The sequence below is a fragment of the Cyprinus carpio genome, chromosome B3 (genome assembly GCF_018340385.1).
Source record: "Cyprinus carpio isolate SPL01 chromosome B3, ASM1834038v1, whole genome shotgun sequence".
In the NCBI taxonomy this organism is placed as follows: domain Eukaryota; kingdom Metazoa; phylum Chordata; class Actinopteri; order Cypriniformes; family Cyprinidae; genus Cyprinus; species Cyprinus carpio.
The window spans coordinates 39,239,820-39,258,108 of record NC_056599.1 but is presented as its reverse complement, the minus strand read 5'-3'; the positions used below and the strand labels follow the sequence as shown (position 1 = coordinate 39,258,108).

Genomic DNA, 18,289 nt, shown 5'->3' with positions numbered 1-18,289 from the left:
CACACACACATGCAGATACATATCAGAGTGTGTGAGTGGAGTGGAGCGGCAGCAAAATTTCTCCTCTCCTCCCGAAGAACTGCATAGCTGTTCTGCTCCAACTCTGCTCCGGGTTTCATTTCCCACTCCAAGCATTATTGTTTTGTCATATCGTCACTCACTTGTTCAGATAGATGGCTGTAGTGGCAAAGAAAACACTGTTCATCTTTGATATGACTCATTATGCACCAGTGTTATTTTAATATTATGTATATATGATTATATGCTTTTGTTTAAATGTTTTTTTTAACGTACTTTTGTCATTTTATTAGTTTTATTTTTTTTAAGAAATTTTTTTTTTTTTATCGGTTTTTTTAGTTTTATTTTTTTTTTTTTTTTTTTTTAGTTTTTTTGGTTCTTTCAGTTAGTAGCCCATGTGATATTTTTTTTTTTCATTTATTGTTTTTTTTTTTATGTTGTTTTCTAATAACTGAAATAATTTTACTTAATTTAATGCTTTTACTTTGAGTTAAAAGTAACGATACGGATATGTATGGTTACGATTCATATAAACCCCTTTTCCATTGTGGGGAGCCAGATGGGTGTTCAGGGTGGCACTTGACACCCCTGACATCTGATTGGCCGCACAAAATTTTGCTCTTGAGAAATCTCTTGAAAAAAAAGGATTTGTTTTGTTAATTTATAAATGTTGAATATTAAAAGAATTTAAAATTTTGCTCTTGAGAAATCTCTTGAAAAAAAAGGATTTGTTTTGTTAATTTATAAATGTGCATTATTTTTTTCTCACATTATTGTTAATGTACATAATGACTTCACCCTAGTCTGGAAGACTGTGTATAGCAATTTTTCAATAATTTATTTGACTTGTTGTGAACTGAATAAAATCTATGCTTCATATAGACAGATGTTAAAACATTGATTGCTCTTTCTGTTTTTATTGTTTTTACAGCAGAACTATCAACGCCCTTATTTTTATTCTTGAAGCAAACTTTTTGCCTGTAAGGTAATTAAAAGAATTTGATTTAGATTAGATGATTTGTCAAACATGAGGACATGATTGTGTGGTGCTTTCATCAGGTATGCATCATAAGGTTTACCATCAGGATTAGATTTCCTGAACAACTTCTCTGAAAGTCATTGTATAAATTAAAATTCTACATTTTGCTTCATTACAGTAAATCAGATAAGAGAGACAAGATCATTCCAAAATGTAGCCTAACATACACTGCTGTGCCAGTAATACACACAGTGCAGTCACAGTAGTGTGAGTAAATTTGGACCACATTTGCCACAATGAACTCGTGGTTATGTGAATTATCACTTCTATCTCTAATCAGCACAGACCAGGTTCCAGAATCAAATCACTAAAGGTGCTCTAGCCTTAACTCTTTGCTCATCAGTGTTTTTCAAAAAAGTTGCCAGCCACCACCAGCGTTTTTGATCATTTTCACTCAATTTTCATGGCCCCCAGAATATTTTGTTGTATTAATTTCTGAACATGCAATACATCTAAATAAAGAAAAAAGCGTCTACTTAAAAAAAAAAAAAAAAAAATTATCTTCAAGCATTCCTATTTTTTTTTTTTTGATGTAGAGTTAATAATCTATTTTTGAATCTATTTTTCATATTTCTGTCCCTTCTTTTGCTATATGGTTTTCAATCTCTATGTCAATCTTTGCAATTTCGAAAGTGAATCCCATGTTTATATGTAGATTAATTTGCAGCGTGTTGCCTCTGGTCCTTATAGCAGCATGAAAAACTATTTTCATTTATTAAAATTCTGAATGAATAAAATAGCAAAGAAAGCTCAAAAAGAGCTCTCTCCCTTTATAACCACTAAAATCTGTCACTCATCTTAGTTCACAGTGATCTCACACAGTTCCATTATAATCAACCAAGCTCTCTACACTACACAACGAATCTTTTATATTGTGTCTACACTTTGTTATATTGAAAGGAGTGTGCAGACCTCTGCATTAAACAAAAACTCTGGCATTTTGAGCTACTGTATATTGAGTGGATTCTGACTAAAATGCATCTAATTTTTCAAGAAATCCACAGATATGTCTGTGATCAGCTATATTGCTCAATGCTGCAAAAACACATTGTAAATAGAAACCTCTGATGCTTTCCAGAGAACAAACACTGGAGCGTTTGCGGGATCTGTTTTGCCAGTATGCTGTTATTACAGCTTAATTTTACTAGATGCTGTATCAACACTATATAGAGAAAAAAACTGTGCCCGAATTAATTTTTTTTTTTTTTTTTTTGGAAAATATCACATTTCTTACTGGAGATAAATTTTACTCTCAGTTTTAGTCTAATATTCCTTTAATCTCCAATCTGTAATTTAAGAGATTAGAAAGTTCTTTAATGCCTAGCTAACTAACAGAAGACACTGTATGTAAATCCCAGTTGTGCAGGTGTTACTGTGTGCCCAGCTATTAGAAATATGTTATTCTATGGTGTTAGCGATGTAATTCACATACTTAGAGAGTTTCTCCACCCCAAAATGAAAATTTTGTCATTTATCACTTACCCCCATGTCGTTCCAAACCCATAAAAGCTTTGTTCGTTTTCAGAACACAATTTAAGATATTTTGAATGAAAACCGGGAGCTTATGACTGTCCCATAGACTGCCAAATAAATAACACTGTCAAGTCCAGGAAAGTATGAAAGACATTATCAGAATAGTCCATCTGCCATCAGTGGTTCAACCATAAAGATATGAAGCTGTAACGACTTTATTCAACGCTGATGCGGAGAGACACAGAGGAGACAAATTGTTGAATAAAGTCATTATTTTTGTTTTCTTTGCTTACAAAAAGTATTATCGTTGCTTCATAACGTTACGGTTGAATCACTGATGGCAGATGGACTATTCTGATGATGCTTTTCATACTTTTCTGGACCTTGACACTGTTATTTACTTGGCAGTCTATGGGACAGTCACAAGCCTCCCAGTTTTAATCCAAAAATATCTTAAATTGTTTTCCGAAGATGAACAAATTTTTTACGGGTTTGGAACGACATGGGGGTAAGTGATTAATGACAAAAAATGTTAATTTTGGGATGGAGTATCCCTTTAATGTTATGAATTCTGTTGGGAAACCATGAGAAACAAGCAAATAAAGACTGAGAGAGAGAACTTGCTTAATTCAAGAAATTCAAAGCATCATTATCGGCCCATGTCTCCTGTTCTGGGAGAGCTGTGCATGGAGGGAGGGTGTGTGTGCTTTTCTATCTAGAATGTAATTTTTTTTGCTGCACAAAAACTGATTTTATGTCAACATGGAATGAGATCTTATGGGTAATAATGTTTATAGGACGACCAGAATGCATACTCAGCATCATTCTCATTAAATAAATCAAAAACTGAAACTATGAAAACACTTTTGTTAACCAAAATAAAAATAAAAACTAAATTACCTGGGAAAAAACAAACTAAAATAAAATACAGTCTCATAACTGGGACTAAAATAAAATACAAATCAATTTTTTCTTGGCGTATTATGAAACTAGAGCTTACTATGGTAAAATGAAAACTAACAAAACCTAAACTAAACTGAAAAGACAAATTTAAAATAAAATGTAAATTAAATCCAAATAAAAAATTCTAAACGATGACAAAAACACAAACATGCATAGACAAACAAATAGCCCCAAATTTAAGAACTTCTCTATTTATATACATTTTAAATAACAAATCCTTGTTTACGACAGATTAATAAGTGTGTGCGCATACGTGTGTGTTAATGCTTCCTGCTAGTGTAATTACTGCAGCTAATCAGAGCACTTAACAGCAAAGCTTCTGTTCATTTAGCCATCCATCCGTTCACACACACACACACACACACACACACACACACACACACACACACACACACACACACACACACACACACACACACACACACACATCAGGCTCTTATCGTCCCCCCTCCTGTCTATCACACACTCCCCCACACACACACACAAAAGGAGAGAATAAGGATTGCTGTGTGTGTGACAGTCTTTCGAGAGTGTTTTCTGTTAGATAAAGAGAGCCATTATAACAAACTTGAAAAGGGTTGCCAGATAAGCATTAAAATCCCTTCCAAAAAACAGCACTGTTAGAGGTGGAGAATAAAGACTCCTCATTAAATAAGGCACCCAGCTGAGGGTTAACAAGCACTTCACACTTGGCACCTCGTCACGAAAGCGCCCACTTAAGAAGAAAAATGTTTAAAATAAAAAGAGAAGAATTTAAAATTGTTAACCTTTGGCTTGGGTGAGTTTTACAAGCCTCTGTCTAAAAAAGCAAATCCTCGTTTTCACTCAGGTTTCAAGCTCAGTCAGGCTGAAAACACATCCACATATCGCAATTTCACATACTCTGTTTTCAATCAGAGAGACAGAGAAAGAAATAGAGAGAGCACTTTCAGAAATCGTTTAACTTTTAGTGCATACTCGTTTAGAAAACAAATGAATGTTTCCTTCAAGAAAGAGGGAGGAGACGGGCTGGGAGAGGTCTTGAGAAGACTGACAGCTACTGAGGGAGAGACAGCATGTGAAAGAGACTGATAAAGAAAAGAAAGAGGGCAGCTACACATCTTTAGATGCCCACAAGTTTGAAAGGTGTGCCAAAGATAAGAAGACTGTGTGTGCGTGTCTGCAAATCCATCTAGAAAACAATTTTCTTTAATTAATTGTTAAACAGCTCATAACTTAGTCACTTTCATTATGACTTTAATATTCAAACATGACTCATATTTTACAGACAATTCATAGACTATAAAATGAAGCAAAAACAATAAGCTAGTTGCTGTGGAACAGAGTAGCTGGTTTCTAGCTGGTTCACACCAAGGACTATAACTATAATGATAACAATAACTATTAATTTTTAATAATAGACTGAGATCTTAATCGGGTTAGACATCATACTGAATATAAAGGGGTCATGAACTGCCTTTGTTTTTTTATTTTATACTATTCTCTGATGTCCACTAAAGTTATCAAGATTTTTATATCAAAATGTTTATTTAGAAGCCCACTGCATGATTGGCTAATAGTTGTGTATTATTGACAGCCTACATTCTTCACAGATGGACGCTGCTGTGATTTAGGTTAAAAAGGCACAAATACTCAGTACATTTCAAATGATCTGTAATAACAGACAAAGCAAAAGTTACCATGTAATAAAAGCAGTTCCTCACACTTGTGTTGAGACATTACTGCCTGATCCAATATACTAAGTACAGCATCATCTTTTAGTTTTAATCTTTCTGAAAATCCTGTGTCGAATTGTGCCTTGTTTGTAAATGAATCTTTAGTTTTAATCTTTCTGAAAATCCTGTGTCGAATTGTGCCTTGTTTGTAAATGAATCCGTGGTAAAAAGATTTTACTGACAAGTTTTGAGTTCTGAAACTTACAGGATGTTTTTATAGTAATGACCTCTTATTTGTCAAAAGATCAAGGGAATAGATTTCTCAGTTTATGACCCCTTTAATGTAGATAAAAACTAGGCTGTGAGGGATAGACTTGCAGTCTTTACACAATGTATTAAGGACCTAAATCACCTTCTCACATCTTGTAAAAATGTTTTATAGAGTTTTGTGTACTGAAAGTTCTTTTTTTTGGAAAGATGTTTTGTTAGCTGAATGATCGGTATGGTGTTTAAACAACAGTACTATCCATTGAAAGCACTGTACTTCTATTCCTCACAGTCTTGTCTTCATTCCTGTGTGCTACCCTGTCTAAGGTCTATAGGGACGTCCACACATATAACAATATCGTTGGAATCACTTTTAGAATGATTTTTGGCTTTAGAACATAGTGGCTGGTCAATAGCCAGCTTAAGCTGAATTTTCATACTGTGGTGAGATCAAAGGCAAGATTAACAGCAGTTTCCAAATCCTAAATGTTTTGTCAATGTTAATCAAGAGTGCTGGTTCTTAAACGACACCAACTTTATTTCCTCCTTTAGCTGAGCTTCTTGTAAATCAAACCAAAGTTCTTTCAGCACTGCTCAATCAGTCACGCATATGGCCGCTCTGGAAGAGTTCAGATGAGAATGAGAGTGTTTTAGACAGTCATGGCAACATGAAGACCTCCTGTTGAGCCAGATCGAACCCTGTCACCACCAATTTTACAGTCATGAAAGATATGAACCATAACGATCTCCACTCGATTCTGGACTCTTTTCTTGAGAAAGAGCGAAGAGTTCAACAGTAAAACAAAGGAAAGTTGTGTGTGTGTGTATAAGTGCAACAGTTGGGTTTAATAAGTAAAGGCCATTTATTTATTCCTCCATAGAGATATTTATTTTGCTTTCTATTAAAACTTACTGAATTCATGACTTCACCATCATTTGCATCATTACTTCACTGGATGAGTAATGTATTATTAACAGTTTTAAGTATTTCGATTTAAACCAAAAGTTTGTAATGTGATTAATCTCAGAGCTGGTTCATTTGGGTTTTAATGATTATGGAGAAAATGAATAGGGAAAATACTTCTGACACAAAGGCCTCTGAAAAAGTGGATGGCCACTGTTGTGCTCTATTGGGAACTGGAAGGAGTTTATGGGGGGTTGCCTTTGTATAAATTATGCATCAAATCAATAGAGAGAGGAAGAAAGAAAAAAAGACAAATAGTGCCTTTAGTGGGTGAAAAGGGCTATATATCATATAACACTATCCAGACAGCCATTGGTCAATTTCACACCTTCTACTAATGGTCTCATTAGGTTCCATTCAATATCTAATTTACATTTTAATTTACATAAATAGTTTGAATTCTGTTTGGATGTAACAGCAGATTGCAGAAGTTTTCACCATCAGTTTGCATTCAGAGCTAATGTATGTGTGATTGTATTTCTTTCTTTTCTAGATCCTTTGAGTCCTACCTATCCTGCTTCCACTAGTGATTCCAGTTCCTTCGTCACTGATCCCAACCGTCTGTGGAGCCCCAACCCCGGAGGGGACGCCACCACACCCAAACCCAGCCCCCCTCATTTCATTGGCAGAGGGCTAAACGAGAACCTGATTCCCATCTACTGCCCCATCCTTGCAGCGGTCGTAGTCGGCCTCCTGGCTTACATCATCTTCAAGAGGTGAGCGATAGAGAGAAAAAAAAAAAAAACTTAAAATAAAGACGTAAGAACAGATTGAAATGATTGAGGACACTGATAGGTGGTGAATAATTTAGGCCTGGACTTAATTTGTACTTATGCTGGATTTTTAGATTAACCCTCATGCTGTGTTCCAGTCATTTTGACCTGGAGAGGATATTCTTTTTTCTGAAAATGCTAGTTTATGTTATCACATTGTGCTGAAATTTAGTGACTTTACTCACACCCCCAAATTGGATAATTTTCATAGTTTTTGGGGGGATTTTCCCCCACCATGTTACACTTCTGGTGTTCACGGTCAAAAATAACCACCCTTCAAAAAATCACTTAAAATCTGTCATTTTGCTATATCATCACTGAATCTTGGATTCAATCTGTTTGTCAACTTGTTTTCATTTAAAATTTCATTTTTCATTAAAAAATTGAGGTGTATAAGCTCAGATCAGTGTTGCAAAAAGAAATACAAAACCTGTTATAATTGAAAGAAAACAAGCTGACAAAAAGATTAAATGCAAGATTTGGTGATAATATAGCACAATGAGAAATTTACAACCAATTTTTACAAGGCCCTTGAAATCTTTATGTATAATGCATTATAAAAGTAGTTTTAATGCATCAATTATGCCTGGTAATGCACTTTATAATGCATCTCATGAATAATTGTAACCACAGTTAATACATTATAACACTTATATGCATTTTAAATTCAGTTGTACTTATTCACGACAAGATATAATGTTTTACAGTGCACATTATGAATAATTATAATGCATTATACCCTTTAATAACCCTTTATAATGCATTATTCATAAGTAAAGTATTACCAGCCTGTCATTTTAAACTGGGAACACCAAATCAGATAAAGGATTTTCAAGTCATTTTTAGATGATTGTTTCAGCTAATTATGTTTAATAATTACTTTATTACTTTATTGTGTGTGATGTTATTTATATTAACTTAATAACAAGCTATAAATTAAATTAATTTTAATCTATAAATTTAGTTAAATATTTATAATAATTCATTTTTTAAAACAGCACTGTGCAAACACGTTTGTTGTTGAAATTGAAAGCTGCTTATGCTTTCCTCTCATTCATTACTTTCATTTGTGCTGTACATGTGCATCTGTGCCTTCCAGGTGGAACAGCTGCAAGCAGAATAAACAGGCAGCTAATAATCGCGCAGCCACAGCCAATCAGACACCATCTCCAGAGGGAGAGAAGCTGCACAGTGACAGCGGCATCTCAGTGGACAGCCAGAGTCTGCAGGAGCAGCAAGCGCAGACACAGACACAGACGCAGGCGCAGGCCCACACACAGCTGCATGCAGCAGATCAGATCGGTAAGATCACGAGCTAAAGACAGGGCTCAAGAGGATTATTGTCATTTCTGCACCAGTCTAAATAACGGAAAGTTAGTTTCAAACAAACTGTGATCTAACGCAAGCTATTGGTTGAGCCAGTGTCACTTTGTACAGTGCATTTTACAAATGTACTCCCATACTTCTCACTTCTCTTGTGTGTATCTTTAGTATCTCTCTCTCCCTGTCCCATCTCTCCATTCGCTCTCATATCTTTTTTACATTCCACTATCTTATACACTTGGGTTTCCATGTAAGGCTGGGTGTGGATGACACAGTTGACACGTTTATCATTCAGATCTGAAAAGGAACACACAAGTGGAGAGCTGCATAGATATACACGCACAAACCCTGAAAATAAACCCAAGAAGAACTTTCATACATTCCAGGGAAATCTCTAAATCGCTTGTGTGCTGTTCAGTAATATTTAAAAGACCACAAGTCGGCAATTATAGTCCCCTAGTTCCTTTGCACAGGACTGACGCCATGGGGACGAGACAGGGAGGGATTACAGCTCAACAATAAAGTGGCCATGTTGATTCAACCTGGCGCAAAGTGCATGGAAGGATGTCAAACATCTTCACTGGGGACAAATGGTCTAGGTTGGAAGAACATTAACTGTATGCATATCACTTAATATAATTGATTCAGCACCCAAAACTCATTTAAAGGTGCAGTGTAATTATTGCGCCACTAGTGTGTCCAAAAGGAACTGCAGATAATAACAATTTTTGCTAAATGGATTCCCCAAACTCTATATTCCTCTTGCCTTGTTCAGAGAGTTAAAAAAGGTAAGAAAGACAAAGAAAATCCAGCAATGCAATAGCATTAAATATCTAAAGCGATGTGCTATATTGTGTCTTTCTGAGTCAACAGTCTTAGAGAAAACTTTTAAAACACAAAATATTTAAAGGATTAGTTCACATCCAGAATAAAAAATTTGTGACAGTTTACCCATCATCCAAGATGTTCATGTCTTTCTTTCTTCAGTCGAAAAGGAATGAAGGTTTCTTTTCAACTGAAGAAAGAAAGACAGGAACATCTTGGTTGATATGGGGTGAGTAAATTATTAGGAAATTTTTATTCTGGAAGTGAACTGATCCTTTAACTGATGCTTTTGAGGAATAAATAATCACTGTTTTTTTTGTGACTAAGGCCTGCAAATATCACAGAACAGAGAAATTAAAGATCATGATATTGGCATCAGTATAGTCTGTTTACAAAGAGAGGTTAGTACATTGAACAGTTTATTATTAAAATGTCAAATATCGAATGTTCCACACGACTGTGTGTGTGTGTGTGTGTGTGTGTGTGTGTGTGTGAGAGAGAGAGAGAGAGAGAGAGAAGGAAAAAGAGAGAAAGTACTGGCCTGAGTGAATCACTATGGATAAAAGCACCTTCTTAATGAATAAATAAATAGTAGCATTTTCATTTGCGTTTATTGAAAATGGTTCTTTGAGCCAAAGGCATTATTTTAACCTGTCATACATAAATCAGTCCTCTTTGAAAAAAAGAAAGAAAGAAAGAAAGAAAGAAAGAAAGAAAGAAAGAAAGAAAGAAAGAAAGAAAGAAAGAAAGAAAGAAAAAGAAAGAAGGACATCAGCACAGGCATTTATTAAAGAGATGATCAGACTATTGAGTTCAGACCCGATTTAGACGAGGGAGAAAAAGACAGTCTTGGGTTTTGGAGATGAGACTTATCACATTCTTGAGAGGGTGCAGCAGTGCATCTTGGGAGCTGGGTGGTGAATAGTGATGGGTTTGGGGGGAGGAGATGCAACCTTTGCAAAGAAAGAGGAAAACAAAAACAAGAGTGTCAGGAATGTGAAGCAGACCCTTGAAACAACACCATCATAGAGGCCCAGTATACAACAAAACACATACAGGTCCCATTTGCATTGAGCTAATCATAAGATTGTTTGCGTTGTGACATCACATTTAAGCATGTCCTCCCAAAGTTCTCATTACCTTGTTATATCTGACCATTTTTACTTTTAAGATTTTTTTTATTATTTTTCTTTATTACTGTATAATAAAGTAATTATTTACTAGAATATGATGATAAATGCAGTAAAAAAAAATAAAAAAAAAAAAAGAAATAATATATATATATATATCCAAGTGAATTTTTATTTTTTCATATAATGAAAGTCAGTGGTAACCAAAACTGTTTGATTTTTCCAAAACTGTTTGGAATGAAAATCGATTTTCTTTTCTTTTTTTTCTTTCTTTTTTCATTTTGGGGTGAAATAAGGCCTTGACATGTTCTTGATAAGTTTTCTGAGACTCATCCACATGCCTTTTAGTTTATTTCTATGTAATTTATCTTCTCATCAACATTTGTTTGCTCCCTTTCTCTTTGCTGTCTGCCTTGAGTTGATTAGGTTAGGATTGGAGTGTTATATTCTGTCTAAACACACATATTCACACATGCATTCACACACATAATGTACCAATGTCAGCCAGAACAGGTGTGATTTTTCCATCAGGTTTTTCTGGCAAACCCTCCTTTATTTCTCAAACATGGCTACTGTAAACACACAGACGCCAGTTGTAAACAAATTAGTGGCAAGGGTCTCTTTGTCTATAGCTTCAGTCCTCAGTGCCCACATTTAGTGATCAATATTTTGCCCTTGGATCTTCCATCACAGCATCTGTCTCCTAATACAGTACATAATAAACATTTATTTTCATTTTATCATTTTAAATCATGTTTAGAAGTCTTTTTAATTGATGTATCAGTGCACTTTTTGAATACAATTAACTATGGGGTTTAAAATGACCAAATTTAAAAGCTTTTAGAAGGTTTAAGAAACCACCGCCTCTTCAGCTAATAACATCAATGTCAGTTTCATCTTGCACTGCCAGACTTTTGTCTAATGGCATCAAGGGCCCATTGCATGTTATTTTGGCCAAGAACCGTCTAAGGGTGTGTATGAAATACAAGCAAAACCATACATTTTTGTTTTTACAAGTTTTACCTAAAGGTTCATCTAAAATAGTCAAACCTGCCGGAAATGAAGAAGAATCAGATTGAAGCTGCAGATTTTTAGATAGCACTTTCTAGTTTTGTGTGCAAAACACTGTAGATGGTCAGTGAACAGTTGAATAAGGCTAGAGAAATATGCACTGGCCAGACAGTCTGACAGTAAGACTGGCTCATTAGGAGCTGTTGTATGACAAATCGCAGGAAGACTTTAGACCTACTGGTGCGTCAGTGCCTGCATTTTTTTGATCTACCAACAAGTTGCCAATAAGCATCAGCTTCAAATGTTTGCCGCTGCTTCTACGGAATCATTAAAACGTTCAGACGACCCACATGGTGTATTCAGAAATGTGTGCAGATGTATTTTTATTTAGCTAATAGGGCGAACTTGTTAGAGCACCCAAGAGGCCAGTGAATGTGCTGCAGAATCAGCAGTTCCTGTCTGTACATATCTCCTCATTTAACTCTTAGTTAGAGTCACTGGTCTCTGTTGTCTGTTGCTGTCAATTAGGAGTGACAGATAACTTGATTAACTGGTGTAAATGTGCTGTGTCAGTAGATCAGGAGGAGTTACCAACATACTGTCAGCAGTTAGTGCTGGTATACCAGTATTTCTTTCTCCCTCCCTCTCTGTCACTCCCTAGCAGCTCTTACTTTTCCAAGCTTTCACTAGACTCTAGGGAATGAACGAATGGATGAGTGGATATCAGAGGAGATGGATGAAGGTGAAAGGGTATTTAATTTTTTAAAGGAATTCAGTCCTCTTCGATTCAGGCACTTGTGATCACATGGATCCACACTTTGCTCAACATGAAGATCAGTCACGCCATCTGCCAAGGTCTGAGCGGCTAATCGGGAGAGTCGGGACAATTCCCATCGGGCTGTGCCTCATTTGAGCTGGTCGAAGGCTGGCAGTACGGCATGAACCATAGCAAATTTCAGGCACATTTTCTGATATCACTCTACGCTTTTCTTCCTTTCTATATATACATTTCAGATTCATTCTCATCCATCTAAATGCCCCATTTTCCCTTTTTTCAGTGCAGGTTTAACATTGACATTTGGAGCTTTTGTCTTCATGTAATTCCAAACCTGTATGACTTACTTTCTTCTTTGAAACACTAAAGATATTTCAAATAAATAGAAGATATAGAAGAAAGTCAGTCACACAGATTTGGAATAACACGAAGGTGAACTATCCTTTTAAAGGTACATGTCTCTCGCCTCTCTATTTACATCTGTTTACATTTGATAAAGTTCAACACTTTTTTGTGCATTTGACTCATAACAGTCCATTGCCTTTTGTATACAGTATGTCCCTTTAATAATATTGTTGAACTATATTTAACTATGAAAGAAAAAGCCACATTGAAATATTACGTTTGCTATTTGCCTATGCACATTTTCTCACACTTTCTCAGTGCTCTCAGAGTTGCTCTTGAGTATAACGTTTGGTCAGAACTACCCTCGGTAGGCTGAGAGAATGTGATTTCAAAATACCGCATCCCCCACTGAGGACACTGAAAATGTAGGACGCCCCTCATGGGACAAAAGACTGTAGCATTTCCAGGTTTGATTCAAAGTATGAATAGAATATGACAAACAATCTCCAGTTTGGTTAAGTTGTATTTTACCCCCAAACATCTAAATTTGTTATTATTGAGCACTACAGTACTTATTTATTTTTTGCCTTTTTATACTGCTTGTTTATAGTGTACACAGTTTACTTCATATTGGAATTAATCCTAGATTTTCTATTGAGTGGTCTTGGCATGTCTTACCTCTGTAAGAAAATTGTCAATTATTTTTTTTTTGTCTAATTAAACAGTAGACTTTTGTTTCTCCAGTGAGTGGGTATGGCTACATTTGTCTCCATAGACTTCTATGATATCATTTACAAGTTGGGAAAAAGGTGTCTTTTTTTTTTTTTTTTGTTTTAGTTGGGAAAAAGGTGTTTTTTTTTTTTTTTTTTGGTATTACACAAATGGCACAGCTCTGAATTGCTCTCAGAACTAAAAGCCTACTTGCAGCATTCCGGAACTGTTTCCATGGCATCCCACAATTGACAACAGATTGAAGGGTTAGTGGGAAAATGAGGCATTTGTGTCTCAGGCTGAATGTAGTAGTGATTGCAGTTAAATGGTTAGGGCAGGCAGAGGGGAACGGGATGCTCAGAGCTCCAGGGGGACTGCTCGCTGCTCGCCTAAAATCGGCTAAAAATGGAACCTGCATGTTATTTAGTGAGAAAAAGTTTTCAGTTTTCCATTTTAACATGACATGAGGCAATGCATTATATTTCTTCGTAAAGGATGATTTAGTGCACACCAATAATATTTAAAGGTTACTACTATTCATGCACAATAAGTAATCATTTTTCTAGTCAACTATATTCATAACTGAAGTTGTGTGATCCATGACTAGTCGACACAGATACAAAATGTCAAACAGTGTAAGAACAAACTGAAAGTCCCCTAGTGTAATATTCTGTAATATTCAATGTTCACTTTTAGGGAAGTTACTGTGACATTGCTTTAAGTTATTCATTAGTCAAAGAAGTTCAACTACAGTCAAACCACAATTTTGAAAATGATCTACACTAGCGAAAAATAGCTTACTGCATTGAGGCAGTATTTGTGTGGCACAATAAACAATAAGGATATAAATTAGGGTGACAACATAAAATAGCAATTTTTAAACTTAAAAAATATATATTTCAAATGAATGCTGTTCTTTTGAACTTTCTATTTATTGAAGAACCCTATAAGAATGTGTCACTGTTTATACAAATATATTAAGCAGCACAACTGTTTTCAACATTGATAATGACAATAAATGTTTCTTGAGCATCAAATCAACATATTAGAATGATTTCATGTGACACTGAAGACTAGAGTAATGATGCTGAAAATTCAGCTTTGCGTCAAAGGAATAAATTATATTTTAAATATATTAAAGAAATGAGTTATTTTAAATTGTAATAATATTTCAGAATATTACTATTTTACAGTATTTTTAATTTAATACTGTAATCAAATAAATGTAATCAAATAAATACAGGCTTGGTTAGCATAAGAGACTTCTTTTTTGAAACATTTAATAAATAATTAAATGAATGACTGAGTGAGCGAACGAATGAAAAAACAAATGAATGAACAAACAAATGAATGAGCCAATATACCAACAAACAGACAGACAAACAAACGAATGAACAAATGAATGAACATATGAACGAACGAATGACTGACCTAATATTTTTAGATAGTTGTGTGTGTGTGTGTGTGTGTGTGTAATTACAAAAAATGATTGGTGTGCACTATTAATCCTGTATAGAGAAATTTTATGCAGTCAAGTAATTTGGGACAAATCAGCACTATTTAACTCAAATTCAGTTTCAGGAAAAAGTGTTTAAAATGAATCCTTTGAATGAACCACAGGATTCACTAAAATGAATTGTCAAAGACTGATCTGAAAATGATTTAAATTAGTAAATAATAAATTAGTATAGTCACTGACTTGCAAACATTACTGCTTGAAGAATTTAACCACGAACCACTAACGTTTTCTTTCTCTTTATTCTTCTAGTGGTGAGAGTGGATGGAGGGGCTCAGCCTGACTCCCCCCCACCTCAGGCCTGACCAGTGAGGAAGAGGATGCTATGTTATCAATATAACAATAAAGAGAGGATGAGAGGATGGAGTGAAGGAAACAAGGAAGCAGAAAGAGGAGAATGGAAGAGCGAAGCCATGATGGCCATCCAGCAAGGGACACAGACACAAGACCTTTGATCCTTTTGAACCCAGCAGGGACTATTCACTGATGAGCTGGTTCAACAGCACCAATGGATCCACATCAGCGATCAGACTCACTGGCTTAAAATAGCTACTTCTAAATAAACATGAGCCTATTACCCTGAAGAAAGTTCACCATAATGTATACTGAAACCCACCACAAACTCTGATGAATGTTTAACATATGCTGGGTTTCTCAGATATATTAATGTGCCCTTGTGACACAAACTCTGAATGTCCCGGGCTTCACAAGAGGACGCAAATAGACGTTAACACAAGCTTCACGGATATCGCGCAACTTAGCAGCCACACCATGGTTCCTCCACCTGGAGCCTTCTTCCTGATCTAATAAGGATTTCGTTTTTTGCCTTATCTTTGAAGTATTAATAGATTTTGTCTATAACATCAAGGCCCTTTATTTAATCAGAATTGTACACATTTTCAGGTGTGTGTTAAAACTTTGGGGGGTTGTATGCAGTTAGCGCAGAACTACCAGTTGCCGTCTAGTTTCAAAGCAGCTGATCGCAGGTCAGCGTTTATGGGCAACAACTCACGACTGTGACATTTGCTGACCTTTAATAATGTAATGACTCAGATCTATACTCAGCTCGCCTTCCTTTTCTCTCTTTCACAACCTTTTCTCTATAAAACACACACATAGCGTATCGGTATTCCCTGCCTTCCTCTAGTTACTGCAGTTTAGGTTTCCTTGCCTAGATCTTCTCACCTTACCTCTTCAGAAATCTGAGTCACAGTGCAAAGAGAAACCAGAACTAAAGATCTACACAACTATTTTCATGCCATCATGCACTCCTAGAAGTAATCACCGTGTTTATATCCCACCATGAATTCAGGTTTGATAGGGATTTGGTTTGGATTTAACTTAGCAGCACGTGTTCGTTAAGGATTCCTGTAATGATTCTTTTAGTACTTTTGAGGAAACCTTATCGACCACCTTAATAATTTGTCTTTACTATTTACTAAACAAAAACTATACTATTTTGCTAATATTTAAATTGAAAACTTAAAACTCCAAATGTGTATCTTTAACTACATATTAACTACATAGTAACTACACTGACTTAAGTCTCACAAGCCTTAAACAAATCTTTTTTTCTTAGACTCAACAATCAGTGATTCTTACTGTAGCTCTTGATGAGTCATCTGTCTAGATTTTCTTCATCTTTTGTTGCCACATTTGCTCATACTTTCTTACTCTTTGTCTTGGTTACATGATTCATTCCGTGAATGCTGATGCAGATTCAGATGCTATAATGTGGTTTGAATTACTCAACTATCTCAGCAGTCATGAGCTGGAAGCTGAGAGAAAGAGAGCTGGTCTAAGAATACATCACTGACCTGGACTAAGGGGCAATAAAAAGTACCTTAACATTATTATATAAGCTTTAGAGTAAATCGGAATGGTCTAAACAAACAAACAAGTTAACATACAACAAAAAACAGAACAACTACAAATAGTCTTTGCTTCCTGTTTTCTATCCATCCAATGGATATTGCACTTGTAAATAGACTTAAGGGACCTAACACAGATATTCCACACACACCTACACACACACACACACACACACACACACACACACACACACACACACACACACACACACACACACACACACACACACACACACACACACAGTATCTAATGGACTGTCTTTCATTGCATTTCTAATGCGCTCACTGTCAGGCTCTGGAATAAACATGAGAGGCATTAGTGAGACATTCCTGTCAGGCAGGTCGTAATTACCCCTGAAGCTTTCCATTTTTCTTCCCCACAGTCAGTTCACTCTCCCGGGGATCTGCACTGCTCGGATTCCCTTCCCTGAAGCTCTGCCTCTCCATTCTGGGACTCACCGTCCAACTTTTCTGCTCTCAGCTCCACTAATATTCCTACACTCTTAAAAATAGGGTCCAAAAAATGTTGTCACAGTGATGCAACTTAAGAACCATTTTGGGTTCCCCAAAGAACCTTTTAGTGTTAAGAACACTCTAAATTTCAGAACCTCTTTCCACTTTAAAGAACCTTTTGTGCAATGGAAAGGTTCCATGGATGTTACAGGTTCTTAATGGAACAATTAAAAACCTTTATTTTTAAGAGTGTACATCAGTGATTAATCACATTTTGATACAACAACACCATGCAAAATCCATCTTAAGCAGATAGCTGTATTTTAGAACATTGCCAGTCTTTAACTGGTTGACCTGCCAGCTTTGTTCAAGCCAACTTGACCACCTTAAGCTGGTATGACCAGTGCCATGGTTTTCCGACTACCATGTTAAAAAAAACGCTACCATCTTAAGCTGGATTTTCCAGCAGGGCCATTATTCTTGTACTCAAGGTAAATTACTGACTGGTTTAAACTATTAGACTCTAATTCAGTTCCCACTTGAAGTCATGCATTACCTTAAAGTTTGATATATGAGTCGGTGGAACATCACTGCCTCCTTTTTTGGCAGGCAGGTTGTCGGCTCCATCAGCTTTTATATGGCTTTAGTAGTGTGCATCTCCCCTAGAGCTGCGCTTTCCATTAAATCAGGCAGCGAAGCATATCATTGACTTCTGGAGTTGCTCGCATGCTAGTGTTTAATTCACATCATGGGTTGAACGTTCACTCGTGGGGCACATCGCTGATGTTTGTTCTGATATTAGCCTACTTGAGAGAACCTGATGAGATCAAGATAAGATCTCTCGTCTGTCTGCGGGAATGCGCTGAGAACAGACTGGCTTGTGTTTATCCCACACTTTGATTCTTAACACAGAGCAGAGAAGTTGGCAGACGTAGACATAGAGAGAGTTGTGATGAAATAACAATAAAATTCTGAGTGATTGATGCTTCTCAGGGGGTGGTGATGTGAGTATACTATATCGAAAATATGGCTATATTTTCCTAGAATGTTAAATTGATTGGTTGTCGTAATGTGTTCTGAGAATATAAGTGTGAAGGAGAGCCTTTTACCATGTGTTTCACATATAAACCAGACAACTTGCATCAATCAATCAATCAATCGGTAAGCATCTAAAACA

The 18,289-nt window shown here is 35.9% G+C and overlaps 1 protein-coding gene across 1 annotated transcript in view; it reads left to right on the top strand.

Annotated features, from left to right (window-relative positions):
- The window catches only part of LOC109051318 (tumor necrosis factor receptor superfamily member 16-like), a 38,013-nt gene extending 20,478 nt beyond the window's left edge, over positions 1–17,535 (top strand). Inside the window, exons 4-6 of the mRNA XM_042720982.1 lie at positions 6,873–7,095; positions 8,252–8,454; positions 15,041–17,535. Coding sequence (XP_042576916.1) covers positions 6,873–7,095; positions 8,252–8,454; positions 15,041–15,093 — 479 coding nt within the window. The 3' untranslated portion in view covers positions 15,094–17,535. The remainder of the gene's footprint in view (positions 1–6,872; positions 7,096–8,251; positions 8,455–15,040) is intronic.
- Positions 17,536–18,289: the final 754 nt, after the last annotated feature.